This window comes from Natator depressus, chromosome 9 (assembly GCF_965152275.1).
Source record: "Natator depressus isolate rNatDep1 chromosome 9, rNatDep2.hap1, whole genome shotgun sequence".
Classification (NCBI taxonomy): Eukaryota; Metazoa; Chordata; order Testudines; family Cheloniidae; genus Natator; species Natator depressus.
The window spans coordinates 96686634-96714539 of NC_134242.1; the positions used below are offsets into that span (position 1 = coordinate 96686634).

Here is a 27906-nt window from a genome sequence, read left to right on the forward strand (position 1 = left end):
AGATTTGCAGCCCCTTCGTCACTTGCCCCTATTACAATCCCTACCACTGAACTTGCCCAAACTTCCAGGTACTTCAACCCTGACATGGCCCTGTTGTCTGGAAAGTAATCCCATGTCATCAATGGCAAACCCAGCACTGGATATATGGAAATATCAGGATTCCCCCTCTCTCCTGGGCTCTGTCTTCCTTCACCTGGCTTTATTTCAGCATGCAGCTTTACACAGTTGCATTACACAAGTTGCTCAGCAGCTCTCCAGCGTACAGTATGGACCAGTGCCAGGGCAACCTGCATTCTACAGCAACGCAAAGCACCTCTCCACACGTCGAAGCAAGCACTAACCAAGGGATACAATAACGTGACAGGTGCAGCACGTCCTTCAAGAGCAAGACAGTGTGGTGCACATGTTCGAGCTTGAAATAACCCTGAACGTGTCTTCTTTGGACGTAACTGTTCTACAAGCTAATTTTTTCCTGACCAGGGTGTCTGGACAAAGGGAGTTTGAGCAGCATTGTTTAACTTCAGAAGTATCACACATGCATCATCAGAACATATTGTGATCCATATTTTCCTTCAGCTTTACATATAAACCAGTCACTGAGGGAAGAAACTCTGAAGAAACAGGCACAAGCAACAACCAGACTTGAATGACTTTCCCGCCTGGGCTGATCTCCATGAGGTGCGGGATAAGCTAAGTGTAGGTGTTGGGCGTGTGAACTGCCAGAGGAGGATTTACTGCATTACGTGCCAACTCCTCGAACTCCCTTGAGAGCCTCAAGTAATAACAAGAGTCCAAGATATCCCATGACATTTGTAATCCTCTTTTTGTTACTCTTCCAAGAGCGCAGACTTCACTGGGAGCAGCAGCACCAATTTTCCTAAAGCAGCTCCAGAAACTAACTCCATCTTAAGCAAGGGATTGAGTTCCCAGCAGCTCTGGCAATGCAATGCCTTGACCTCACTCCCTGGTGAGCTGGGCTACCGCTGCAGGGCAGCAGGCCACACCAATGACCTTATCCCATGTCAGCAAACTTATGTGAAAACAAGTTACAATTCAGCTGTAAATCTATCTGACCAAAAAGGTGTCAATTAGCTGATTATGCAAAAAGAGCTTCTGCTCCTTTTCCAAAGCCGTCCCTCAGTTCACACACACCCATCCTTTTCACCCTCTAGAATGTCTTAGGGTATGTCTACACTATGAAATTAGGACGAATTTATAGAAGTCAGTTTTTTAGAAATCGGTTTTATATATTCGAGTGTGTGTGTCCCCACAGAAAATGCTCCAAGTGCATTAACTCAGTGGAGTGCTTCCACAGTACCGAGGCTAGAGTCGACTTCCGGAGTGTTGCACTGTGGGTAGCTATCTCATAGTTCCCGCAGTCTCCGCTGCCCATTGGAATTCTGGGTTGAGATCCCAATGCCTGATGGGGCTAAAACATTGTCGCAGGTGGTTCTGGGTACATGTCGTCAGGCCCCCCTTCCCTCCCTCCCTCCGTGAAAGCAAGGGTAGACAATCGTTTCGCGCCTTTTTTCCTGAGTTACCTGTGCAGACGCCATACCACGGCAAGCATGGAGCCCGCTCAGCTCACTGTCACCGTATGTCTCCTGGGTGCTGGCAGACGTGGTACTGCATTGCTACACAGCAGCAGCAACCCATTGCCTTGTGGCAGCAGACGATGCAATAGGACTGACAGCCGTCATCGTCATGTCCGAGGTGCTCCTGGTCGCCTGTGTGAGGTCGATCAGGAGCGCCTGGGCAGACATGGGCGCAGGGACTAAATTTGGAGTGACCTGATCAAGTCATTCTCTTTAGTCCTGCAGTCAGTCCTATTGAACCATCTTACGGTGAGCAGGCAGGTGATACGGATTGCTAGCAGTCCTATTGCATCATCTTCTGCCGGGCAGGCAAGAGATGAGGATGGCTAGCAGTCCTATTGTACCATCTTCTGCCGAGCAGCCATGAGATGTGGATGGCTTGCAGTCCTTCTGCACCGTCTGCTGCCAGCCAAAGATGTAAAAGATAGATGGAGTGTATCAAAACAAGAAATAGACCAGATTTGTTTTGTACTCATTTGCAAACCCCCCCGCCCCCCGTCTAGGGGACTCATTCCTCTAGGTCACACTGCAGTCACTCACAGAGAAGATGCAGCGAGGTAAATCTAGCCATGTATCAATCAGAGGCCAGACTAACCTCCTTGTTCCAATAAGAACAATAACTTAGGTGCACCATTTCTTATTGGAACCCTCCGTGAAGTCCTGCCTGAAATACTCCTTGATGTAAAGCCACTCCCTTTGTTGATTTTAGCTCCCTGTAAGCCAACCCTGTAAGCCGTGTCGTCAGTCGCCCCTCCCTGCGTCAGAGCAACGGCAAACAATTGTGCATCTGAGTTGAGAGTGCTGTCCAGAGCAGTCCCAATGGAGCACTCTGGGATAGCTCCCGGAGGCCAATACCGTCGAATTGTGTCCACAGTACCCCAAATTCGACCCAGCAAGGCCGATTTAAGCACTAATCCACTTGTCAGGGGTGGAGTAAGGAAATCGATTTTAAGAGCCCTTTAAGTCGAAATAAAGGGCTTCATCGTGTGGACGGGTGCAGGTTTTCATCGATTTAACGCTGCTAAATTCGACCTAAAGTCCTAGTGTAGACCAGGGCTTAGGCACTGTGCTAAGCATGCCACAATTTCCAGGGTGAGCTTTCTGTTTGGCTTTATGGTCAGTAATAATTCTACAATCTGGTAAACAACTCTCTATTTCTTAATATGTTCTCTCCAAAGGACACAAAGCCAAAAAGCACTACTTACAACGTCGCTTGAAATTGGATGCAAGGACGATTTCATTCATGCAAATAAACACTGCTTAGAATGACACGCTTGATCCAGCTCTATCTGCGAGCAATACACAGGGCTGAATAATCAACTTCTCTCTGTGAACATTAATTTCTAAACAAATCTGCGAGGCCGTCCCTCTCCCCCCAAATGTAAGAACACTCGTTTTCTTGACTTTTGTGGCCTCCAGCTTGATTACCTGGAATTCAGTCGGGCTATATAAAGCAACACATCATAGCAATGATTTGCAGAACACATTTAACAAATGAAACTTAAGCATAACCGATAAGCAGAGCACTTCGCATAGGCTGTGTGTTAATGTCTCCAGGGAGCATGTACAAATGCAATAAAGCTTTATACAGGAACTCAAAGGCTGGGCTGTAAAAGTGAATAGGGAAACTGTGCTTAAACTTTATTAACCTGTTTGCCACTTAGGAAGGAAGATGAGACCTTAACCTACTAACCTTCTATTAGTACGTTGATACATTACAGACATAGTTTCAGTTCTTTTACTGCCAACTTCTGTTGATGGAAGAGACAAGCTTTCAAGCTTCACAGAGCTCTTCAGGAACAGCAGCCAAGCTCACCAGGGAGCACTGCCAGAGCTGCTGGGAACTGAATCCCTAGCTCAAGAGGGAGTTCGTTTCTGGAGCTGCTTTAGGAAAATAGGTGCTGCTGCTCCCAGTGAAGACTGAGCTCTTGGAAGAGTAACAAAAAGGGGATTACAGGTGTCACTGGATATCTTGAACTCCTGTTATAACTTGAGGCTCTCAAAGGAGGCTGAAGAAGAGCTCTGTGAAACTCGAAAGCTTCCACCAACAGCAGTTGGTCCAACAAAGGCTATTACCTCACCTGCCTTGTGTCTCTAATATCCTGGGACCAACACAGCTATAACAACACTGTGAACAGTATTCTCAGGTAGATGAGGGTGTTTTCTTTCGATGCTAGTGTAAATCAGTGCAGCTTCAGTGACCGCAATGGAGCGAGGCTGATGTATGGCAGCTGAGGATCTGGCCCCAGGTGTGGGATCTCAGTCACTGTACTCTGAATCCCTTCATGCAATGCCATCTGGTCTGCTCTAAACCGCAAAGGTGCCAAATGACTACACTTAAAAAGAAGGACCCTTCCCTTCATCAGTCATGAGGCATGAAGTTAATAGCACCTCTTGTAAAAGGGGATTGCAGGCTGGTGGTGCGTACCCCTGGCAAACCGGAAAGAGAGAGAAAAGGTTAAGGTTCATTTGTGCAAGGAGATTAGCCAAGAGCAGCGTTCTTCTATTGCAAAGCTTTAGTGTGTGTGCTCTCACCCAGCACAATCTACAAGCTACTATGTTGATATATGAGAAGTGCTTTTATTAAGACATGGGCTACTGCAAGTTCCTGACACATTTTGCAGTATCTATGCAGCCCCATCACCACAGCATCTGAGCACCTCACAGGTATAACAATGGACCCTCACAGCACCTCTCTGGGGTAGAAAGAAAAGGAGTACTTGTGGCACCTTAGAGACTAACCAATTTATCTGAGCATAAGCTTTCGTGAGCTACAGCTCACTTCATCGGATGCATACTGTGGAAAGTGTAGAAGATCTTTTTATACACACAAAGCATGAAAAAATACCTCCCCCCACCCCACTCTCCTGCTGGTAATAGCTTATCTAAAGTGATCACTCTCCTTACAATGTGTATGATAATCAAGTTGGGCCATTTCCAGCACAAATCCAGGTTTTCTCACGCCCCCGCCCCCCCCACACACACACACAAACCCACTCTCCTGCTGGTAATAGCTTATCTAAAGTGACCACTCTCCTTACAATGTGTATGATAATCAAGGTGGGCCATTTCCAGCACAAATCCAGGGTTTAACAAGAACGTCTGAGGAGGAGGGCGGGGGGATTTGTGCTGGAAATGGCCCAACTTGATTATCATACACATTGTAAGGAGAGTGATCACTTTAGATAAGCTATTACCAGCAGGAGAGTGGGGTGGGGGGAGGTATTTTTTCATGCTTTGTGTGTATAAAAAGATCTTCTACACTTTCCACAGTATGCATCCGATGAAGTGAGCTGTAGTTCACGAAAGCTAATGCTCAAATAAATTGGTTAGTCTCTAAGGTGCCACAAGTACTCCTTTTCTTTTTGCGAATACAGACTAACGGCTGTTACTCTGAAACATCTCTGGGGTAGGGAAGTGCTAGTACCCCAGGTTTACAGATGCGGATCTGAGGCAGAGTGATTGAGGCCATAATCCTGCAAACTCTTAACTTTCGACATGTGAGAAGCCCCACTGAAGTTAATGGGGCTCCTGAGATGCACAAGCACTTACAGGATTAGGGTCTAAGCTGCTTGCTCACAGTCACGCAGGGAATCTGTGGCAGAGCAGAAAACTGAAGCCAGATCTCTTGAGTCCCACACCAGTTTCTCTTGTCCACAAGACCAGTAAGAAGAACCTACCGTATGGTAACACGTGGCATTCTTGGAGCCGTATTCACTATTGAGGGTGTGTTTTAATAATAAATTGCTAGTTAACAAAATATGAACGTCTTGATAAGATCTAAATGAAACGTGTGGCTCTATTAACTCAGAGGTGCTTCAAGTGACGCCACCTACATTAATTTTTACTGTAATGAAAAAAGATTAGAAGGACCAATACTCCGTTCTGCAGGAATATTGTACACATATTACACAAAAGACACCTGAGAATCTGGGCATGGATAGGGCTACATTCCATACCTTTCCCCTCTAATTTTGAAAGGATCTTTTATTCTCATTAAATTAACTCTCAAGGGCTGTGAACTCCACTTGTTCCATGTGTGCAGTTCAGATTGGTGTCAGCAGGACCTGGGCTACAAACTGAGAATACAATATATTCTCAGAGCAGAGCAACTTGCGATGAGAGTCAGAATGGTAAAAGCAGTTGTCATCTTTAGTCTGTGGAGGTAACAAGGCATTGGACTGTTAAAAAAAATCAGTTAACTTGAGGAAATTGACCAAATTATTAAAATGTCTAACCATCCATCAAAATCCCAAACAGTCGGTTTATGTAGGGCATTTTCAGTGACCTCCTCACATCAGACCATAAGCCATGAAATAGGTGTATGCTAAGGGGTACACACTAAACATGCTTGCTTAATTCCCATCAATGTACATGGGAGAGAGAACCCTATTCTTTCTTGCTAATGCAGAGGGTCCCTCTGTTTGATCAAGGAGGCTACCACTAACACAGAGAAGAAATGCATAGTAACCACAATCCTTCCCCTAAAGTGTAGCAACCCATCTATGGTTATATTTTCTACCTCCCTCCTTTCTCCGCTGCTGTACATTTCCCCTACTACCAATGATAATGACAAAGCCAGCACATTCCATAGTAAATATCCACAAGCCATTCCCCACCCTCCCGCCCCAAATCTGAGGATCATTTGATAGCTTTACTAAAATCACAGTCGAACCACAGGCTTCCCACTGCACTGTATAACAAAGCATTTACTATTTAAAACCATTTCAAAAGAGCTTAATCAACAATATCTTTGGCTACACCGTGTAATAACTTCTATTGCTGCAATCCCAAATGGTTATCATTAATTACAGCTTGCCAATCGTTCAAACCACTAAGAATGTACTAAATAAAGAATTGCTTCTATGATACAATATCCTGCTACCAAAGCAAGTTGCACAATATAAAGGTATTTTAAACACAAGACTGGCACTTATTAAATAGTCTATGATATTTCCATTTTACCTGAATGTCTGTGGTAAGCCATTATTACGGGAACAAATTCACAGGCAGCCCCTTAGACAACTCAGTTCAGAGTTTCTCGGCTGATAAGAATGTGTCTCGTTTGATAACATACATTTAAGGGGAGGCTATTAATACAGAAAGACCCACCCGCAGTTGTCCCCTCCCCAGAGATCACAGATTAATCCCAGTCAAAAATTCTTACCATTTTAGGTGATCCAAGGGAGAAGAATAGGATCTGGTGAAAGTACCATAAACAACATATAAATACCTGCACAACTACTTCAGCATCCAAATTAGTTTTAAAGGCAGAGAAGCACCATAGGAACTTGACCTCTCTGCTAACGTACAATTTGGCCTTGGCTTGAAAACTAGCTTACAACTGTTACAACACGTTAACCTCATGTATAGACCCAAATGGTTTGGGACAGTGCTGTCTCAGTTATACTAATTCTGAGCTGTTCTTTATTTAAAAAAAAAGGGCTGACTGCAAAATATTTAGGGTCCAGCTAAAAAAACGGAATGAGTTAAAAATGCCATTCTTAGACCCCCATCAGCTCTGCTAGGTCAAGGGGAAAACCACAGTTTGGCATGCCAGAACCCAAGGCCCCTTAACAGTGAGTAGGGCACAAATAGGGGGAATTCACATGCACTGAAGATTTACTTCTGGTATTTAAAATCCTGCATAACTTAATGCAATTAGTTTTCACAATCACAGCTGAGGCTGGCCTCCTACTGTCTTTATAATAAGCCCCGTTTCTCAAGTATTACCCACTAGTTTACAGTGTGAAGTGGCAGGAAGCTATGTTAGCAGCTTCCCTAGCACCACAGGAACAGCTGTTTGTTTCCAGGCATGGCAGACAGACAGGGTGATCGGTGGTCTGAGCTCACGGCTGGAAGCCAGGAACTCCTGAATTCTAATCCTGTTTACGACACTGACTGACTGCGGGGCCGTGGGAAAGTCTGTTAACCTCTCGAGCTCAACTTTCCGCTCTCACCTACTCAGAGGGAGTTGTGAGTATCAGGGAGCTAATGTTGCAATTCTTTTCAACAAGGCCCATCTCTGTGGCCCCTGCACTTTGCACAGCAATTGGAATAGAAAGTTCTAAGTATCAGTGTCGGTATTGATGTCAGGTATGCTGCAAATATCTGGAAAGTCACCTATTTTAACTACAGGAAGGTTGGCCAAGTACCACAACAATGCATATAATAGTCACACCAGTCAGCTCTCCTCTGCCCGGGAGCTTCCACACTGCAAAGATACAGTAATAACCAGCCTCCTTCACAACTGTCATTTACATCTAAAAGTTTCGTAAGATGCCTTGAAACGACCATGTTTGAAAACATTCATTTCCAGAATGGCAAAAAGAGTGAATCCACTTATTGTTGATCCAGCAGATTGTTCAGAAGAAACTAAAATGCTCTGGCTAAGAAAATTCTCCCACGCAAAGTATCAAACTCTAGCAAACTGTTCTCATGGTTCACAAGGCCGCAGGAATCAGAACTGGCATTTTTAACTGAGCCAGTCTCCTTTTATATAAACAGTATACATAGCAGATCGTTTTGGCAAGGTGTGTGGTGTTCACATGGATAACCATTCTTGTTACTGTAACTCTCTGGCATACCACTCCCCCTAGGGTATGTGAGTGCTGATGGTTCTCGCCACATTCCAGCTTGAGTAATTACAGCCTCCCTAAAATATCCTCTGTAATTTCAAACAGATTTGGTATTCTTCACTTCCTGGCCTAAAGAGCTGTGTAACATTCTTGTGCAATGTTTAAACAGCTATCACGTTCCACCCCAGAGATGGCTGCATTTCAATGGGAGTGAAGAGATTCATGAATGGGAAGGGACAAGCATTACGTACACACGGAAGCGTTCTGCGGGTATACTAGAGAGACTGTGAGGGTGTATTTTGCACCCAGACACACAAAATGGAGAGGGAGAAGAGGACAAATAGGGAGAAAGGGACAGGCAGAGGTTCGGAGAACAGAATGGGTGGAATCCTGGCCCCACTGAAGTCGATAGGAGTTTTGCCATTCACTTCAGCAGGCCATAGGATTTCATCCCAGGAGTGTAGTTTTCAACACTGTATAATAGTAAGCCCATAAATTTCAAGTTATCACCATGTGGCACAGAGACGACCCATGCCTACCGATACGGGGGGGGGGGGGGAGCATGCTCAATACAAGCCAAGCAGCAAATCTTGGGGGGGGGGAGGAGATATGTGACCCCACATGACCCCCTCCCACGATATGTCGCCTCTTATGTGGCACAATACAGGATAACATGGTCTGGAGCACAGCTCCCTCACTCCAGAGGTGGTGGCCCAGCTGGTTTCCTGGTTGGTAGTCCTAGCATAACTGGGCAATAGACAACAAAATGAAATTCAACAAAGACAAATGTCAGGTGCTACACTGAGGGAAGAAAAACCAAATACAGAATGGGGGAGAACTGGCTCGGCAGCAGCACGGCTGAGAAGGAGCTGTTGTGTGGGATCACTCAACATGGGTCAGCAATGCGATGCTGTTGCAAAAAAAAGCAAATGCAATTTTAGGTTGCCTTCACAGAGGCAGAGCATGCAAATCACAGGGAGGTGACAGTACTGCTCTATTCGGTGCTGGTCAGGCCTAACCTGGAGTGCTGTGTCTAATTTTGGTCACCAATGTATAGAAAGGATGTGGAGACACGGGCCAGAGGCGACTGACAAAGATGATGAAAGGGATGGACTGCAAGCCATATGAGCAATGGCTGAAGGAACTGGATATGGTTAGCTGGAAAAGAGGAGGTTGAGGGGGAAAATGATTGCGATTTTCAAATACTTGAAAGGCTGCCATTAAAAAAGATGGAGAAAAGTTGTTCTCTCTTACCACAGAGGGCAGGACAAGGGTTCAAATGACAGCAAAGCAGATACAGATTAAATCTCAGGGAAAACTTCCAAACTGTAAGAACAGCAGGACAATGGAACAGACGCCTCGGGAGATTGTGGAAGCTCCTTTACTGGAAGTTTCCAAAAGGAGGCTGGAGAGCCCCCTGTCTTGGGTGGTTTAGACACAGTCAATCCTGCATCTTAGCAGGGGGTTAGAGCAGATGATCCCTGAGGTCTCTTCCAACTCTCTGATTCTATGGCCTTAGGCAGCTTCACACTTCACTCCAGACCAGTGTTTCGCCCCAGTGATCACCGAGACCCCTTTCCACCTCATGTACTGCTATTCGGGTACTTTCTGGTAGTAGCCGCAGTAGTATTGTTATTGTTCTGTATATTATCATCGAGCCCAGAAGGCCACATTGTACTAAGCTCCAGGGAGACACCGGAGTTTACACTGAAAGTGGAGCAGCCAGCCCAACCTGAGTTCCCTATCAATTCTGCCAGGAGAATCAAGTACCAGCAGAATTTCGAAGGGCAGTGGACGCAGGTTTTTACATCCCAAAGCAATCAGGAGCCGGAATTCACAGTACAGGAGTTCTGAGTTCACCTCCAGCCCCAGGCACTTCTTTCTCCTTCTGTGTATTGATCCTGTCTTGCTGAATTCAGGAAGCGTTGAAACCTGTAGCACTAGGCACTGGTCTGCTGGCCAGGATGAGGACTGAGGATGAGGATCTGAGCTGCGCTACCATTTCTAACATTGGTAGTTTAGTCCTAGATTTCTTTATTTTTTCAGCTAATACAGGAATTACACAAAGAGACAGTCCCCCAAAGTGAACGTTTTATCAGCATGGTGGCTGTTGAGCAGGCAGCATGATGAAGGGATCGTGTCATGTACCTGAATAAAGAGTGATTCAACATTGTGTTTTCCAGAGTATTTTCTTGACCTGAATCATCCTGCCAGAAAAGGCCCGAGCAGCTTCAGGCTTCTCACATGTCCATCTGTCACTTGACAAGACAGAAACAGCCACTTAAAGAGGAGATAGCCAGGCATTGATGAACTATTAGTCACCATCATCAGAGACAACTGAGCAGCAATAAATATAGAGAGGTGGCAGGACATCATGCCTACATTTCAGAGTAACATTTTACTTTAAAGCTCCATGTATGTTGACTGCGCTACACACAGTACTGTGAAGTGACTGATAAACAAAGAAGGATACACCGATGACTTGGACTCCTGGACAAATTCAGCCTCCTCCCATCGCATACTACCCCATAATCGTTTCACTTCCCTCCAGCTAGTTTTTGGAATTCTGCCCCCTGATTTGGAATCATCTGTGACAGCAGAGGGCAGGTGCAGTAAAGGTGCCTGAGGGTTGTCATTCCAGGCAGTGAACATTTAAGAGAGAGTTTGCACAGTGCTTGGTGGCTCCCAAAATGTACTCACAGAATTGAAACAAAAAATGTTTCGATTCAATGTTTTTATTCAAATTGCCAATGCCACAAAGGCCAATTTATTCTCGCCCACAAGAGAAAACACACCTTTCAGCCAAAGATCTCATGGGAAACATCCCTTCAGTTTTCAGTCCTCCCCTCACATCCCTTTTACAGCTGCAGTGAAAGATGAATGCTGCAGCATGCCTGGAAGGTGAAGGGACAAGGGTTCCGGAAGAGGGAAGGGTTTTCAGGGTCATGGAGCCCTCATGGGTATCGCCCTGCCAGCAGCTCCCCCTCACTTGAATGGAAGAAGCTCCAGCTAGGGCATCTCTGCTAATCTCAGCTGCATCAGTGGGGTACCTCCAGTCACTGGGCCCCAAACCAGTCTAGGATGTATAAGATAGGCCCCTTGAACTCCACCCAAAAGGTGACGGGAGCAGCACAGTTCTCGCAGCCAGCCCACCCTCGCCCGTTCTGCAAGGCCATCAAACGCTGGGTGATTCCTTCCACGGCCCCAGCCAGTTTGGATGTGATGGAAACACTGACTTGCATCAGTATGTTGAGCTCACTGCTAGCCAGGGGTCCTGACTGACTCTCCCTATGGCCTTGAGCAGGAGGAGAAGGGACAAAACCAACCTCTGCTGTGCCCTGCACGAACTTCCAGAGTGGAGGAAAAATTGCCCCAAACTTCCTTTTGGTCACTCCCAGAAAGGGCTGAACAGAACCACTCAAGAGTAACTTACCCAGCCCTACCAGGAACTGCAAGCATCCCAACAAAACCTCATGGTCAGCAGATTCAAAGGAGGCTGACCAATCCCACAGAATCAGCAGTGACGCCTTCCCTGTTCTTATCCAGTGCTAGGAGATCATCAACCCCAGCAGCCAATGCGGTGCCTACCCCCAACCGCAGTCTGAACCCACATAACCAGGATGACTCGGAAACTGTCAGTGGTGATCTACCACCACCTTCTCAATGACCTTCCCCAAAAACGACATGAGTGAGGCAGCTCAGTAACGGGTAAAACAGACAGTGTCAAGTGGTGGTTCCTTAACCAGAGTCGTACAAGAGCTACTCCACAGCCAGTGGGCACACAGCCCAATCCCAGGAGGAAGCCATGAGCAAACCCACCAGAAGAGAAGCCAGCACCTCCCCGCTGGCCTTCCCCAGCCAGGAGAACATGTACGCAACCTCCCCGCTGGCCTTCCCCAGCCAGGAGAACATGTACCCAACTCTAAAGGGTGTGGCACAAAACACCCCTAGCACTTCTGGAGCCTCAGCGAACAGACTGACAGAGGCTCAAGCACAAGAACTAGCCTTGTCCTGTCGTGGACACACAATGGTGGTGTCTCCAGGGAAGAAGCCAGATCAATCCAGCTCTGAGTGGTGTTAGCCACAAAGCATCATGAAAACTCTTCCCGAGAATGAGGACTGGACTCCGTAACAGACCAGAGGCAGCGCAGACTCACCAGGCAAAAACCACCCAGTCCAAGTCCTGCTGCAGGAGACCTTGTGGATGATACAGCAAAGGCAAACCTGCATTTCTTTGCCTCCTCCACAGCCACAGTGCACTATAAAACTTATATATGCTGCACTCAATCCGATTCAATCCTAGCTATCCACCCCAGGGCACCCCAGCCATCTGCGTTCATCTGTAGAAAGCCATACATAAGCCATGGTGACACATGGGAGCAAAGCCAGTTGCTGTACAGATGTTTGTACAGCTGTAGTAAACCACAAATAGCAGTCTGTGGGTTAGACTACATTCTTCCTCTGAGCCATCTGGAATTCCTCAGGCTCCAGCCAGCTAGGGAGGGCCTCCCTACACTACAGCTCCTTCACATCTGCGGGACAGGTGTGCTCCACCTTCCATCGCAGAAGGCAATGATCAGCCCATGACACTTCCCTGACCTCCAATCCCACCCCGAGCACTAGATCCAGAGTGTGGCCGACTGTGTGAAGAGAGTCAGAAGGCACCCAAGACAGATACATGGGATGCTTTTAGAACCAGATATGGGGGAGGTACAGGAAGACTGGGAATAAGTTCATTAATGTATATATGGCTTGAAGACACTATATGGTCAGATGCCATCTAAGAACCTAGATATGAATGTGGGAGACTCAGTGCTTAAAGGGGATAGTGTGGGAGGGGCTGCAAGGAGCCAGCAAAATAAATAAGTAAGTAAAAGTTGAGCCAGACTGCTGAGGGATGCACTTTAAGAACTGTTTCACCAACAATCTGCTACTTCCAGATTATGGTAGACCTCCTCTCTACTTTTCCAGACCACTTGAAGCACTGGGGTGAGGGGAGAGTAAAAACATAAGAACAAAGAAAAAGGGAGGAAAGCCGAACAGGGATGGGAAGTGACTAGAATTAAGGATGGAATGGGCCAGCGGGACACTGGAAGTAAAGAGGGTGAAAAGTGGAAAAATAGCAGACATGGAAAGAGGGGGACCTGTAAGCGCCTATCCATCTGCCTTACTCCACGGGAATATTGTCAGGACTCTGCCCCCAGCCAGCAGAGATAGTCCCATTTTACTTCCATGCCACCACCTGCTCTGCTCCCAAACCCCTTCCAAGCATGCTTTCACTCCACCTGTTGTGGAGATTGTAAACCTTTGACTGGTTGCTGATAGCCGACTGACACGGAGATTTGAGTGGGGGCTATAAATCAGATGCTGCTTTGTGCATCCAAGTTTTTGTTCAAATCCTCTTTTCTATTTCGGGCTTGGAGAAGAGAACCAAAGCCAGGAAAGCTTCCTGCCAAATAAAGCAGAGCATGTAGATGAAGGGAAAGCAGTGGACGTGTTGTTCCTTGACTTTAACAAAGCTTTTGACACGGTCCCCCACAGTATTCTTGCCAGCAAGTAAAGAAGTATGGGCTGGATGAATGGACTATAAGGTGGATAGAAAGCTGGCTAGATTGTTGGGCTCAATGGGTAGTGATCAATGGCTCCATGTCTAGCTGGCAGCCGGTATCAAGTGGAGTGCCCCAAGGGTCGGTCCTGGGGCCGGTTTTGTTCAATATCTTCATAAATGATCTGGAGGATGGTGTGGATTACACCCTCAGCAAGTTTGCAGATGACACTAAACTGGGAGGAGAGGTAGATACGCTGGAGGGTAGGGATAGGATACAGAGGGACCTAGACAAATTGGAGGATTGGGCCAAAAGAAATCTGATGAGGTTCAACAAGGACAAGTGCAGAGTCCTGCACTTAGGACGGACGAATCCAACGCACCGCTACAGACTAGGGCCCGAATGGCTCGGCAGCAGTTCTGCAGAAAAGGACCTAGGGGTTACAGTGGACGAGAAGCTGGATATGAGTCAACAGTGCACCCTTGTTGCCAAGAAGGCCAATGGCATTTTGGGATGTATAAGTAGGGGCACTGCCAGCAGATCGAGAGACGTGATCGTTCCCCTCTATTCGACACTGGCGAGGCCTCATCTGGAGTTCTGTGTCCTGTTTTGGGCCCCACACTACAAGAAGGATGTGGAAAAATTGGAAAGAGTCCAGCGGAGGGCAACAAAAATGATTAGGGGACTAGAACACATGACTTATGAGGAGAGGCTGAGGGAACTGGGGATGTTTAGTCTGCGGAAGAGAAGAATGAGGGGGGATTTGATAGCTGCTTTCAACTACCTGAAAGGGGGTTCCAAAGAGGATGGCTCGAGACTGTTCTCAGTGGTAGCAGATGACAGAACAAGGAGTAATGGTCTCAAGTTGCAGTGGGGGAGATTTAGGTTGGATATTAGGAAAAACTTTTTCACTGGGAGGGTGGTGAAACACTGGAATGCATTACCTAGGGAGGTGGTGGAATCTCCTTCCTAAGAAGTTTTTAAGGTCAGGCTTGACAAAGCCCTGGCTGGGATGATTTAATTGGGGATCAGTCCTGCCTTGAGCAGGGGGTTAGAATAGATGACCCCCTGCGGTCCCTTCCAACCCTGATATTCTATGATTCTATTCTATGATTCTATGTGTGGGGCAGAGGGAAGCACTACCCTGCAAACCCACCCTAAATCAAGAGATTTCTAGTTACTGAGAACACTCATGTAAGACAGTGCATTTGACACCTGTTAATTTGTATTACAGTTACTTTTCTCCCCTAAGAATTCTCCTCATGGTAGCAGGTGGACTGTCCATCCCTGTGACCACACACAACCCACCCCACTGCTCTAGGCCTACATAAGACAAAGCCCAGAAAGAGCATTAAGATTTTCCTTTTAGTTGATCATCTTGATATTTTTGTCATTGTTTCCTTCCACTCAAGGATCTCGAACTGAACTGCTTGAATTGTGAACATGCTCCCATGATGAAGGGCCATATTTTTACCCTTAGTGTTCAGAGCTGGACACTGAGGCAACAAGAGGCAAGCCTCTGATTTAAGTGACCTACCCAGAGTCAAACTGCAAGACTGGATCCAACACCTATTGATGTAATTCTTTGCATCAGGCCCCAAGTCAGCAGTGGAACCAAGAGAGTCAAGTTCTCTCGATTTCCAGTCCACTATGTCTTTCCAATGGCTCTTTTATAAAGACTGAAAAAGAACAAATAGTAGCGGTCATCTTGCAGCGAGGCCACTTGGTACAGCTCATGGTCTGTGTGGTTAGGATGAGTTTGCTGAAAATATTCTCAGCTCTATATGATACACGCTTTAAAATAGTTTATTTTTATTGCTTAAAGTGCATCGTTAGTTAATGCGCCTCAGTGCACAGTTCTGGAGCACGAGAAGGAACTCTGCGAAGTGCTGGCCTAGATACTGTGTCCAGAACAGATTCAGGAATAGCTGTGCCTCTGGGCAGCCTTTAGACTTCGGGATGTAAGTCTGCAGGATGGTGCATAAGGAGGGTTGACCTCCAGGGCTCGGGTACATCAGACATAGCACTGCCAATCCCAAGCATTGAAAATCACCAAAAACCACCACCCTAAAAAAATCATGAGATTTTAAAATAAATAAATAAACGTGGCGTTCATTCCATTTGCCTTCCGGCTTCTGAGCCTTTAGCTTGAACGCAGGCCCCCGTTTCAAACTTTTCTCTGCAACCGTGAGGCCTGGAAACTTACTTTTTTCAGAAGAAAGCCATGATTCTTGCCTAATCCAATGCTTTCAGGAGACAGGGCTTTTAAGAAAAACATGGAGTGACATGAGAGCGTGTGACAGGGCTCCCCTCTCCGCCTTTGGACGACCACAAACAGGCTGGACACCTTCCATGTTGATAATCACCAGCATGTTATTTATTAGGTCCCCTCCATCAGGACAGCCTTGTACAACAACATACAAGTGGACATAAACTTCCCCCATAGCCCACGCTCCAGGGAGGAAGGAGAAAGTTCTCCTAATCCTGTATCCCCTGCCAGCCTTCTTCTCTTGCACTTCTTTCCTTGCCTTTACCTGTGTCCCGCTGATGGGCAGATCATTCTCATTAGCTCAGCAGCCTCCAGCCTAATTAAGCCATTGAGCACCCATCTCCCAGTGAAGTCCACTCCAAGGGGGATAGCTGGTCCCTTAAGGAGCAGAGTGCTGGGTCAGCTCTCGACTCCTGGCACTCCATCACAGAGTGCAATCAAATCGTGAGCATTGGTAACACTGCGCGCTGCCAGACACGCCAGACAACATGCAGGCCCAGGATGGCCTGCTCCAATGACAACCAGAGCCCAGAATGTGCCCCGGCACCGACCGAGGGATGGGAGGGCAGGGTAAAAGGAGTCCTCCTTTCTCAGGCTTCCTGTTCCACAGTGGCTACAGCCCTAAAGGGCAGGACTACAACTCCACCTCCTTCTGCACTACACCATGGAGCTGGCTGGGCTCACAGGGGACAGCAGGCTGAACCCTTGCCAGGGCTGTAGTTGCATGCTCCCACTGAGCTTTGGGGAGCCGCAGGAGGAGTTGTGCCTCCCCTGACACACATTGCCTTCCAGCACCCCAGACAGGCAGGGTGTCTGCATGCCACCCAAGGGCACCAACAAAACCCTGCAGCAAACAGTAATACGCTCTGGATTCGTTCAAAGCAGCTGAGGGCAGAGGCTGGCCTGCAGAAGGTCTGTTACTGGGGATGATGGGCCAGGCAGAGAAAACCCAGCTTGACTTTCAGATCACAGGGTTCCAAAAGTCATGTTTTCACTAGTAACCTGAGCAAATCTGAACGAGAGTCATTTAGCAACTTGGGATCCCCAATGATGCAATTACTGTACCTAAGTTTCTGTTTGACCAAGACATTGGATGTAACACTTTCTGCTTGAGAGAAGTGCCAGGGGATATTTGATTACCACAATACTCAGGACTGGAGCTTTATATCTCACCCAAAAAAATTCAGCAGCTTTGTAACGACTCAGAGAGAAGAGAGCCAATTTCTGTATCACCCGCACTGTGTCCCTAAGAACTATCCCATTCCGTGACTAAACCAACTCCACTCTGCTTAGATCTGACCACAGCACAGCTAGGTGCCTGCAGGCCGTGCTCTTCATTGTAAGTGTAAGCAGAGTCAGGATGAGCTCCACCCTGACATCTGGTGGTGAGGTGTGGCAAGTTGTGGAAAAGAACTTCAGGGGCTGATCTCATTTGCATAGGCACACCTACCCCGCCTAGAATGAGGCCATAGCTGCCCAAATAGTCACTTTGGCTGCTGTGGGATCCCCAGTGTCTCTGTTATTGGGGCAGGAAGAATAAATTGTTATTACCCTGATTATGGGAATCAAGGACAGTGGAACTGCACTTGGCCTTTTGTTATGATGGAGGGACTCGCCATCAACTAAGTAGCACTCGCTAGGCAAGGGTCATGGGTTCCAAAACTCTGTGAACGGAGAGAGGCTGGGAACAGGTTTTAATACTTAGTGGCACGGGGTCCCTGGTGAGGGCCTTACATGCAAATTGCACTTCCTCCTCTCTCCACTGTGGAATATCAGAGCTAATTTTGACTCCATTAGGAGTCTAGTTACCGGCTGCTGAGCTGAATTCACTTTGGGCTAAGGGTACACCAGCACTGAGGTTCCCCTACTACAAGCTGAACTCACAAAACAGCTGGAATTGCTAAGAGCTGAAATCACTGAGTGTTGTGTTAAGTAGCGGGGGAGCCTGAAGCTGTATGGTAGAGCAGTTTGCGGGACGGCGAGCGGAGCGGAGCCCCATGGAGAGGTGGGGCCATCAGTGTTGGACCATGTAAGGTGCCCCTTGCCCCCCCCCCCCACTCAATCTCCACCCAGGTTGGGAGGTAAAACTCTGCAGATAAACTTTTGAACTCTGGGGCCGCCCGGACTAAGGACAGAGACTTTCGGGTCGTTGGACTTTTGGGACTTTGGGTGATTTTGGGTTGCTGGACTCAAGAACCAAAGGGAAAGGACATGCCCCAATTTGCTTGGGGTGGGTTTTGCTCATGGGTTGTGTTATGAATCCTGTTGGTGGTGTTTCCCCAACATAATGCCACATTGTTTCTCTCTGTTATTAAAAGGCTTTTTGCTACACTCAGACTATGTGCTTGCGAGAGGGGAAGTATTGCCTCTTGGAGGCGCCCAGCGGGGGTGGTATATATTTGTCCCAGGTCACTGGGTGGGGGCTCGAGCCGGTTTTGCATTGTGTTATTGGAATGGAACCCCTAGATACTGAACCCGGCCCTTGTTGGTGCCAACTCTGACAGGCAGAAGGGTTACATATCTTCCTGCAGAGGCAAGTGCACCAGAGCTCCCTGCGGCTTGACCAGGACAAGGCTCCAGTCTGACTCACCTAGCAGAGCTAATGCGGTAGATTACAAGGATCCTTGATTGAGTTTTAGCTGCACTAACAAGTGGAAGGCTCATTAAGCCCAGCTATGGGCTGAGGGACTAATCAGTTACATGTTCCCCCGGGACCTGGCCACCAGCTCCACTTACCTTTGGAAATTAAAACTTCTGGGTTGAGCAAAAGTGGAATGACTCCCTGTCAATCCAGTAACACACAGATCCTGGCAGGACAACCCCTAGGGGAATCTCCTACAGGAGAAGCAGGTTTGATGTGTAGCCACAGAACACTTAGTGACCACTCGTGCGCTCCCACCACACATGTTATTAGTGAAACTGTTACTGAAATAATCTATAATGCCTCCCAATTCACACCCCACACTCTTAACTGCATTCAGTTACTTTTCATAAGCATGTTTGTCTGCTGTATAAGGCTTTCCCTTTGGTGGATTTATACAATTCACTGAAAGGGTCAATGAAGGAAGAAGTTCGGATATGAATTTATATTCAAACAGAAAGCTGGGCAAGTCCATTTCCTTGGAAACAGACACCAGTGCAATAAGATTCAGGAATTAGCATCTTCTCCTAACCTCACAAACCCATGTGTCAGTAAACAATGCTGCTCCTGTACCACACCAGCCGGCCAGAGCGTGACCATATGAAGGTCGCAGCAGTCAAATTGCTGATGTTGGTTATGCCCATATATTTCCTGCATGAGTAGGATAAAACTTTCGCTTAGGGGGTTTCTGGTTAAACTGAGCTCTGAAGACGCACTTACTCTCTCCATAGAAGAATTGCGAACCATCCAAGTTTCCCCCACTCTGCTTCACCTCTGACATGGAGAGACCTGCTCTAGGGATGAGAAGTCTCCGTGCCCATTCAATCCTTGGCCTCTACAAAGTGAAGGACACAACCACTTCTAGGTTTCTAAAATCCGTGATGGTTTTATCAGTCTGGGACCAACAGAGTTCAGCAGAGGGTCGGTTATTGCAGGTGGAGCAGGCTGCGCTACCTATAGTTAAGGTTGCCTGGCATTTCTATTTATAAAACCCTATTTTGAGTTGCTTATGTAATTTTGCCAGATTTTAACAGTTTGAGCTGTAATTTTCCAAGGGTGTCTCCGTCAGGCTGAATAATTTTTGGAAAATGTCAGCAAACACAGTCTAGTCATTTCTCAGATTGAGGACAGTGGAAAATACACTGTTTTTCCCAATGTTAAATTGTTTTCCAACCATTTCACTGAGAAGCTCTAGTATCCCCAGGCTTTGGAGCAGAGGCTTGAAATTTGGCAGCAGATTCCACAGTGTCCGGGATACGCCTCTTGCTGTCCCTGTGAAGAAACGCCCAAATCTCGCCAATTTATGAGCCTCTAAAAATTTCAACAAACACATGCTCAGTAAAAGGTTGTTAGAGCTTTTCAGTTACATTTGCTAAAGATGCCATCTGTCCTAAGCACAGTGCCCCCTGCTGGCACCCAGGCAAGGAGGAATAGAAGGAGGAGGCAGCCACACTGGAGCTTAGAGGGATGAAGATCTCAACCTAGGGGCGGCAGATGACAATGGGGTAAGACACCGAGGGGGGCTGTGGACTGGGCCTGGGATGAGGAGCCAAGGTGGTTTGTGGGGGAGACTGGGATTAGCAGGGCACCTAGAGATAGCAGCCTCATTAACCATACAACCCTGATTCATACCCTGAGCACCATCCATCCTGAATGAGGGTGGGGTCCTGTGGAAAAGACAGCATGTGCTCATGTAATTAAAGATGACTGTGTGAACATGCATATACACAAGAGGTCGAAATTAGGATTGCACAGGTAACCTTAATTCTGGCATTTGCTCATTTTTGAGGGCTTGACATTGCAATCTAAACAGTGTTCTTTTCATGCAGTTTGTTCTCTGCAATTGTAACATAAACTGAGCAAGGGCACTTGTATGCTGTTTTGCTGGTAGCATTTATCTGATGCATGTCACAGATCTATTGCACTGCTCTGAGTCATAGCACTGACCTTAGAGCCCCAAGCTGGAAAAGACACCACAATCTCACGACAGAATTCTCCATCATTCTTGTCTCATATATCTACATTGATTTCAACACCGTATCATATGCCTGGTGCATCTGTTAAGTACAGCATCTGCCTTCCCCTGCTTTTGGCACATCCCCCCCCAGACACACCCCTTTGTACTTCATTATACCTATCACCGTACAGTTACAATTTACAAAATTACTTTATCATGTAAGGGGCCGAATCCTGCTGGCTTATGTGAATAGTCAATAGGCAGGGACCATCTTTATGTTCTGTGTTTATCTAGTGTCTAGCACACTGTGGCTGGTCTATGATCAGGGCTGCTACGACCATACAAATAATAAATCATTGTTATTCAGACCTGGCATAAGTAGGCCCCACTCCGCTGTCTTTAGTGGAGCAGCACTTGAGTATGGCCAGCCTGGAACTGGCCCAATGGAACAAGCAGCAAGACGAAGGCAGCTCGCACTCTGATAACTATATTTTCAGTTGTTAGGTAGCAGAGGTGACTGAAAGTTATGTGTCCACATTAAAAATAACCAGACCCAAAGCCTCACCATATGTATCCCTGGGCCTATCTTTGCTCTGACAGTCAAAAGGGATCAGCCTGCAGGATTGACAGTGTATTTTTGGTTGCCCTAAATAATTGTCAGCATGTATGTCCTGCATTCTTTACAAGGAAAAACATAACTGCAAAGTCCACCTTCGTGGGACCCAGTCGGGTGGATTAGACACAAAGGTCACTCCCTGGATGGGTATGGCTGCTTTTAATTCTAACTTTAGAGAAGTCTGTTTTGAAATGAACTAGGCGGTCTCCTTTTTTCACTATAAAGGACAGGCTAATATTTAGTAACAACTTGAAGAAGGGCACTAATCCCTTTGTCACACAGCCAGCACAGGGGCTTAATTTCCATGGTGTTATGATGGTAACTAGTACACACAAAACAAGATCAAATATCAGTTCCCACCTGACTTGTTGCTGTCCAAACAGAGTAATTAAACAGAAATACCAGAGTTTATTTCTACCCGCGTTACAGCATCCTACTGTGGCGTGTATTTCATTTTCATGAATAACTCTTCATTACTAACTGAAATCATTCTCCAGGCTACACTCGCACTTTAATGCTAATCAAAGGAGCTTGTTAAGTGGCTTAGCTGAGATAATTCACTCTTTTGTTACCGACTTGGAAGTGATAACAACTGTATTATTTAACAGCTGTATGTGAGTGAGCCACAAAAGCTTATCTCCAGTCAACAAAACGTGATTTTCTACAACAGAACTGTGCAACGATTCCTGTACCAGGAAAAATAAGCCATGATGCCTTCAAAAAAACTTGACAACAGGTAGGCCACTGGTGTACTGAGACCACTGTCTATTATGCTGACCAATATTGTCTCCTTGTTTCCCTCATCTGTCTGTATGCATCTCTTGTCTCATCTTATACTGATATCGTACGCTCCTTGAGGCAGGGCCCATCTTCTTGTTCTGGGTTTGTACAGTGCCTAGGACAATGACGGCCTGGCCTATGAGCGGGCTCCTAGGCGTTACAGGAATACAAATCAATAAATCATTCATACAGCCTGGAGACGCTTCCTTTTGGCTGGTATCGTCTGAGCCAGTGCTCCTCAAGCTGTGGTCTGGAGTCACAGAGTACTGATCACCTGCTGTTGGCTCCTTCCAAGTTGCCATTAAGGAAGCTAAATGTACGTGAATATTTCCTTGGCATCACTCCACCACGTGAGCAAGTACTGTAGGTGCCATGGGGGTGTTACTGGACTGCCACCAGGGGAAGAGCTGGTCCGTGTTGTCCTGAGTGGGCAGAGAGGTGGCCTATGAGTCACACACTCCCTTACAAGATGTGGTCCACCCTATGAGAACGCTTGAGAGCCACAGCCTCTGAAAAACGCTACTGATAGCACTGGCTGGCTCCATGGCGGGGGAGGGGGTGTACTCCGGGGAGGCAATGCTGCCGGTAAATTCTCCTTTCCTTAACAGAATTTTTTTTATTTCCTGATCACTCTATTAATACCCGCAGAAAATTACCTAACAAACTAAGTTGCCAGTGCCTTGTCACAGCTCCGTGGGGTTAACAGGAGCACCACACGTTGCCAGGCTGGGTCTGCAGCCCGGGTCTCTCAGGCCAGTCCAACGGCAGCTGGGAGCAGAGGTGCCAACACCGTGAGTACTCCAGGGCTGGGGGAGGGTGGAGAGCAGTGAGCGGTGGGCAACCGGGGGCCTCGGGGAAGGGGTGGAGTGGGAGCGGGAAGAAGCAGAGTACGGGCAGGGCCTTGGGAAGAGCAGGGATGAAGCCCCCCCGGGGAAAAGTAAAAGTTGGCACCTATGCAGAGTTCTGGAGCCAATACAGGAGGACCAAGGGCCTTTCCACACTCCTTACTGATCCATCCAGCAGACTCAGTGATGGCGATGAGAGGCTCTGAAGGGAGCCAGGTCCAGACCCATTTACCAGGAGAACAACTGGCCCAACAGGGATTGAGAATGAGCCAAAATGGGAGGTCACAGGGGTTCAAGAAGAGCTTGAAGGGAAATACAGCCTCACTTCAAGGGGGAGAGGGTGCAGGACAAACAGCGAGCAATTCAGAAAGCATCATTTGTAATTAATTTCTCTATCCTGGACGGGAGTAGCGGGTGGAGTTCCTGTAAGAGTTCCCAATCCTCCAGCTGCTGGAGGGTAATTGCCTATTATTCCCCTTATGGATTATCACTTGGATAAAGGCAGAGATGGCAAGACATCTTGTGGGTTAAAAGCCAAATGCACCGTGATGCAGACTCATTTCCTGGCTCAGATAGTTCAGAAGAGGAACAGATTTTTTAAAATAACCAGCTTTTGTTTGTCTTCTGGTTGCAGGACAATAAGTATGGCTGCTTTGAAAAGTTTTCATGCACAATCACAGAGGAGACCATATTATCGCAAAAGCCTGCCATAAATCACTTCATATTTTATGAAGCATGCTTGCAGTAGCCATGGGCTGCACAGCCGGGCTGCTTGCCAGGGGCTGAGACCTTTAGAAAGGTCTCATAGTCCAGCTACATACCTTTTTTCCTAGTGATGATCATGGCTTCCTATCATCTCATACCAGCTCAGATACCCTCGACAACTTTTCCCTTTTATGGTGGTTTAAGTATATGCTCACCTGCTTTTAGACCCCTGTGCTTATTAGTTAAAAAACAAACATCTAAACATATAACATATGCACATGAGTACTTAGATGAATAGGACACGTAAACTTGAATCAGAAACACAATCTTCACAATTGTGTGACACTTGGCAATTGTTAGCTAGTGATGAAGAGCCCCAGACCTATAGTTGTTCTTTTACATTCAGACCCTTGCTACTGTAACCTTCCCAAAGATTAGGAGTACTTGTGGCACCTTAGAGACTAACCAATTTATTTGAGCATAAGCTTTCGTGAGCTACAGCTCACTTCATCGGATGCATACTGTGGAAACTGCCCAAAGATTGTGTCCCACACTTTACCCAGCTGTATGGTAAGCAGATGTCTCAATTTTATAGGGACAGTCCCCATATTTGGGGCTTTGTCTTATACCTGCCCCTATTACCTCCCACCCCGTCCCAATTTTTCACACTTGCTGTCTGGTCACCCTATCCAGTTGGCATGTGTATTTGTGTTACTATTTCTCTAGCATATAGAAAACATATTTGCCCTTTCCTTACATGTGGTAAAAGCAAATGCAGAAGCAAAATAATAAAGTTAGGTAAGTGAAGCTAAATGTACATGTAAGGTCAGGAAAATATCTTGGCTTGATTCATGTTTTCTGAAGCGATCTAATGAGACATCTTGTGTATGGTTTGCCCAAGGGTACAGGACAATGTCAAGTGAGGGAAATGCTGAAGTTTAAATTTCCAATAATGGTGTTAAAAATGCATGTGAACTTTTAGTAGAAAAAAGGGGTTACACTTTCAAAAGTGTCCAAGTGATTTAGGGGCCATTTTTGAAACAGACTTACATTTTTAGGAGCCCACCTTTCCGTAAGATTTAGGCTCCTAAACACTTAATCACTTTTGAAATGAGGATTTAAACTGCTGCAGCAGTTAAGCGGTTTTGGAAATTGTACCTAGATCTCTGTTAGATAAACCATGGCATAGATGGCAACGGCTCCACAGAGGGCCAGAGTTTTTCACGTTGCTATATTTAATTTGCCCCATAAGATTAAAGCATTACCCTAATCTGGATTACAAAATGAGAGAATTATTTTCCCCTCTTTGTAGCTGAAAATGTTAACACAACAAACCAACGTTTCACACGTTTGACTCCAGGTGTTGAAACGTGCCTTCGCTACACTCTGACCCCCAGTAATAATTTTAGCTCAAATTTTATTTTAGAACATTTCATTCTTCATCTTTCTATTAAAAACCCCTCCAGCGGCCACCCAAAAACTACGGGCCACACCCCTGCCCACCACATTAAAACTGTGAGGCCCAGGAAACCCACTGATGTTCCTACATCCGTAGTGAGACGGTCAGCATTTTCTTGGAAGGAGATGAAGCAAAGTTTGCAACTCCCCTGGCTCCAGCCCTCCCCTCCCAGCCCCCAAAATGCAAATCTCAGCACTCACAGATCACATACATGGGCTTCCGTCAAGTCAGAGGAGAACAACACTTGGGCAAACAGTGAAGAAAAATCTGACCTTTTGTGTGCATTGGGTGAAGCACACCTACCATCCATCCCAGGGACCCAGTGCTTCTGTCTTCACCCCGTGCGTGGGGCTCAGTTTCCAGAGGAGAAGCACATAACAGGACTGTCTCCTTCAAATAGCAAAGCCAGTGCTCAGCTCTGAGATCTCAAGGGCCATGGACTCCTCCATTCAGAAGAGCTAAAATAGCGAACTAGCCAGTCATCCAGAGGCCGCTCTAGGCATAGGCAAGCCAGGCAGCTGTCTCGGTTGGTAAGATTTGTAGAGCATGATGTACCCCGTGGTAGCCTGCCATGGCGCGCGCTATTTGTCCATGTGTACCCTGCGCGCATTAGCCGTTCCTTCATGTGCTTCGAACTAGTTCTCTTTGAAACGGGTCTAGATCAAAGTGCATTAACGAACTCAGTGCGTGTCAGCAAGGTGCGCACAGTGCATACTCTCGTGTGCATTAACACTCCTGCAGAGGCCTCAGCATGGACCATGCAGCTGGAGGTCCCGGCCCAGTGGGAGCCCACAACCTAGCCACTAGTGGCCTCTCCCTGGACAAGCGTGAGGACAAGGGTCCCCTAGGATGGCTGGCGACCACGGAAGTGGCACTCCCTACCCGCCATCTGCCCCTTGCCCTAGTCTTCCTGCTCCTCTTTCTTCCCCAAATCCTACCCCACCCCAGCTGACCCTGCCCCCTGGGTTCCTACCCCCATTTCCCTCCTATGTCCTAGCCCATCTGCCACATGTGGTCCTACCCCCCATCTATCTCCCACCTCACCTGCCCCAGGTCTGTCTCTTCCACAGTCCTCCTACCCGACCATGTCCTGCTCGCTACCCTGTCTGCCCCTGGGGTCCTGCCTCCACCAGTGCCACGGCTTCCCTCTCTAGTGTCCTGCCCCATCTTCCCCCTGCTTTCCTAGCCCCCCCATGTCTTAGTCCTCCCACCCTATTTGTCCCCCACGTGTCTTGAACCCTACCCCATCCGTCCCTTGTGTCTTGGTCTCTCCCCATCCCCACCCGGTGTCCAATTTCCAGTCCTCTATATAATCACCCCATTGTTCCAACCATATACAGTATGCCCCCTTCTCCCAGCCTCATATTAGGGATCTCCCACCCAGCCTCTAAGACTGACACCCAGAGGGGTTTGCTTGGGGTGGGGAGGGCAAAGCCCAACTGGGGGAGCAGATGGAACCCCATGCTGCAAGTCCCAGCACATGCTGCTCAGGGGCGTCCTTCCAGGGAAGCCTGTTAATGGAGGAACACACTGCTATATTTGCCACTCTGTCACCCCAAAGAGGGAACTGACCCGGGGGAGGAGAGAAGGAAGCCACAGGGCATCTCTCTTGTCTACCTGAGGCGTTCCCTTGAAATATGGGTGCTGATTTAAAAGAGTCACTTAGGTCCTATCCATCTTTATACCAGATGCTGAGAGGCGGGAGGGCCCACTTACCCACCCAAACCAGGGCTGTAGCCAGGTTTAGCTCCACAGCTTGAGCCAGTCAGTGGGGATCATACTTTAGGGGCTCCTTTCGTCCTCTGACCCCTCGGCCCCACCAAAAATGTTACAAACCCAGCGCCTACGTGACGGAACTGTTCATATGTGCAGGGCGCACTCTGGAGGTCCTGGCCCAGTGGGAGTCCCAGCCCACAACCTAGCCACCAACGGCCTCTCCCTGGACAAGCCTGAGGACAAGGGTCCCCTGGGGTGGCTGGCGACCACAGAAGTGGCACCCCCTGCCCACCATCTGCCCCTTGCTCTTGTCTTTCTGCTCCTCTTTCTTCCGCAAATCCTACCCCACACCCCAGCTGTCCCTGCCCCCTGGATAGGAGGGGGCGGCCCACCGAGGTTAGGCCTATGGAAGCAGATTGTCTTAAGCAGCCTCTGCCGTCACCAGTCAATATATGTTTTGTACAGAGCATCTCATTCACACACATTATTCTCATTACTCACTGCCAGCAATCCCCCCGGCGCTTTCACAAACCACGCGGAGACAAGACATAGGACAACCACAAGGTGTGGAGAGGCTTCTGGAGAAAAGACCAGGCAGGAATGGTAGCAATTACTACACATGATCCGTGAGCTACCAAAGTACTGGAGCACATACTTGACTTTATGCATGTGTGTAATCCCACTCAGGTCAATGAGACTACCCGTGCTCCAGGGCTGGGTCAGGCCTAAAATGGTAACATGACAAAAAAGTCACTGGAATGGAGAGCAGCAGGGTAGTAAATTCAGGGACAAAGAGCAGGCACAGACCGGAGACGGACATTAGGGAAACAACACAAACTCATTAAACACAACTGCAGCTAGCTCTCGAACTACTGACCAAATCAATCTGTTAAGAGCTGTGTGTGACAAAACAGCCCGGCTACCTCCAGGCAAGAGCCAAAGGAAACAGGCAAAAAGTTAAAACAGACGTGAAATAAATAACCTAACTTAAAACAATAAAAAAGACACTCCAACCCTATTGAAGGAGAGCTCAGAAGATCTAGCTCTGGAAGGCATCCGCAGAACAACAGGAAAGAAGAGTGAGATTTCAGACAATCCCCAATGTGTGTTATTCACCAGGATGCTTCAGGAGCTCATGAAAAGACACAGAACGGGCTGTTATTTTATTATGCCTTTTAAAGAAAATATCTTCCAAAACT

The 27906-nt window shown here is 47.3% G+C and overlaps 1 protein-coding gene across 3 annotated transcripts in view; it reads right to left on the reverse strand.

Moving 5' to 3' along the window:
- Positions 1-27906, reverse strand: part of FHL1 (four and a half LIM domains 1) — a 65909-nt gene that overhangs the window by 16680 nt on the left and 21323 nt on the right. Inside the window, exon 1 of one of the 3 annotated variants that reach the window (XM_074962724.1) lies at positions 6763-6913. The exons of 1 other annotated variant lie outside the window; for it this stretch is intronic. Coding sequence is in view for 1 of the 2 variants with exons in the window: in XM_074962722.1 (XP_074818823.1) it covers positions 6561-6582 (22 nt within the window). In the remaining variant the exon portion in view is untranslated. Of the gene's footprint in view, positions 1-6560; positions 6666-6762; positions 6914-27906 lie in introns of those variants that run through there. One more of the 3 variants, XM_074962722.1, reaches the window with a different exon arrangement.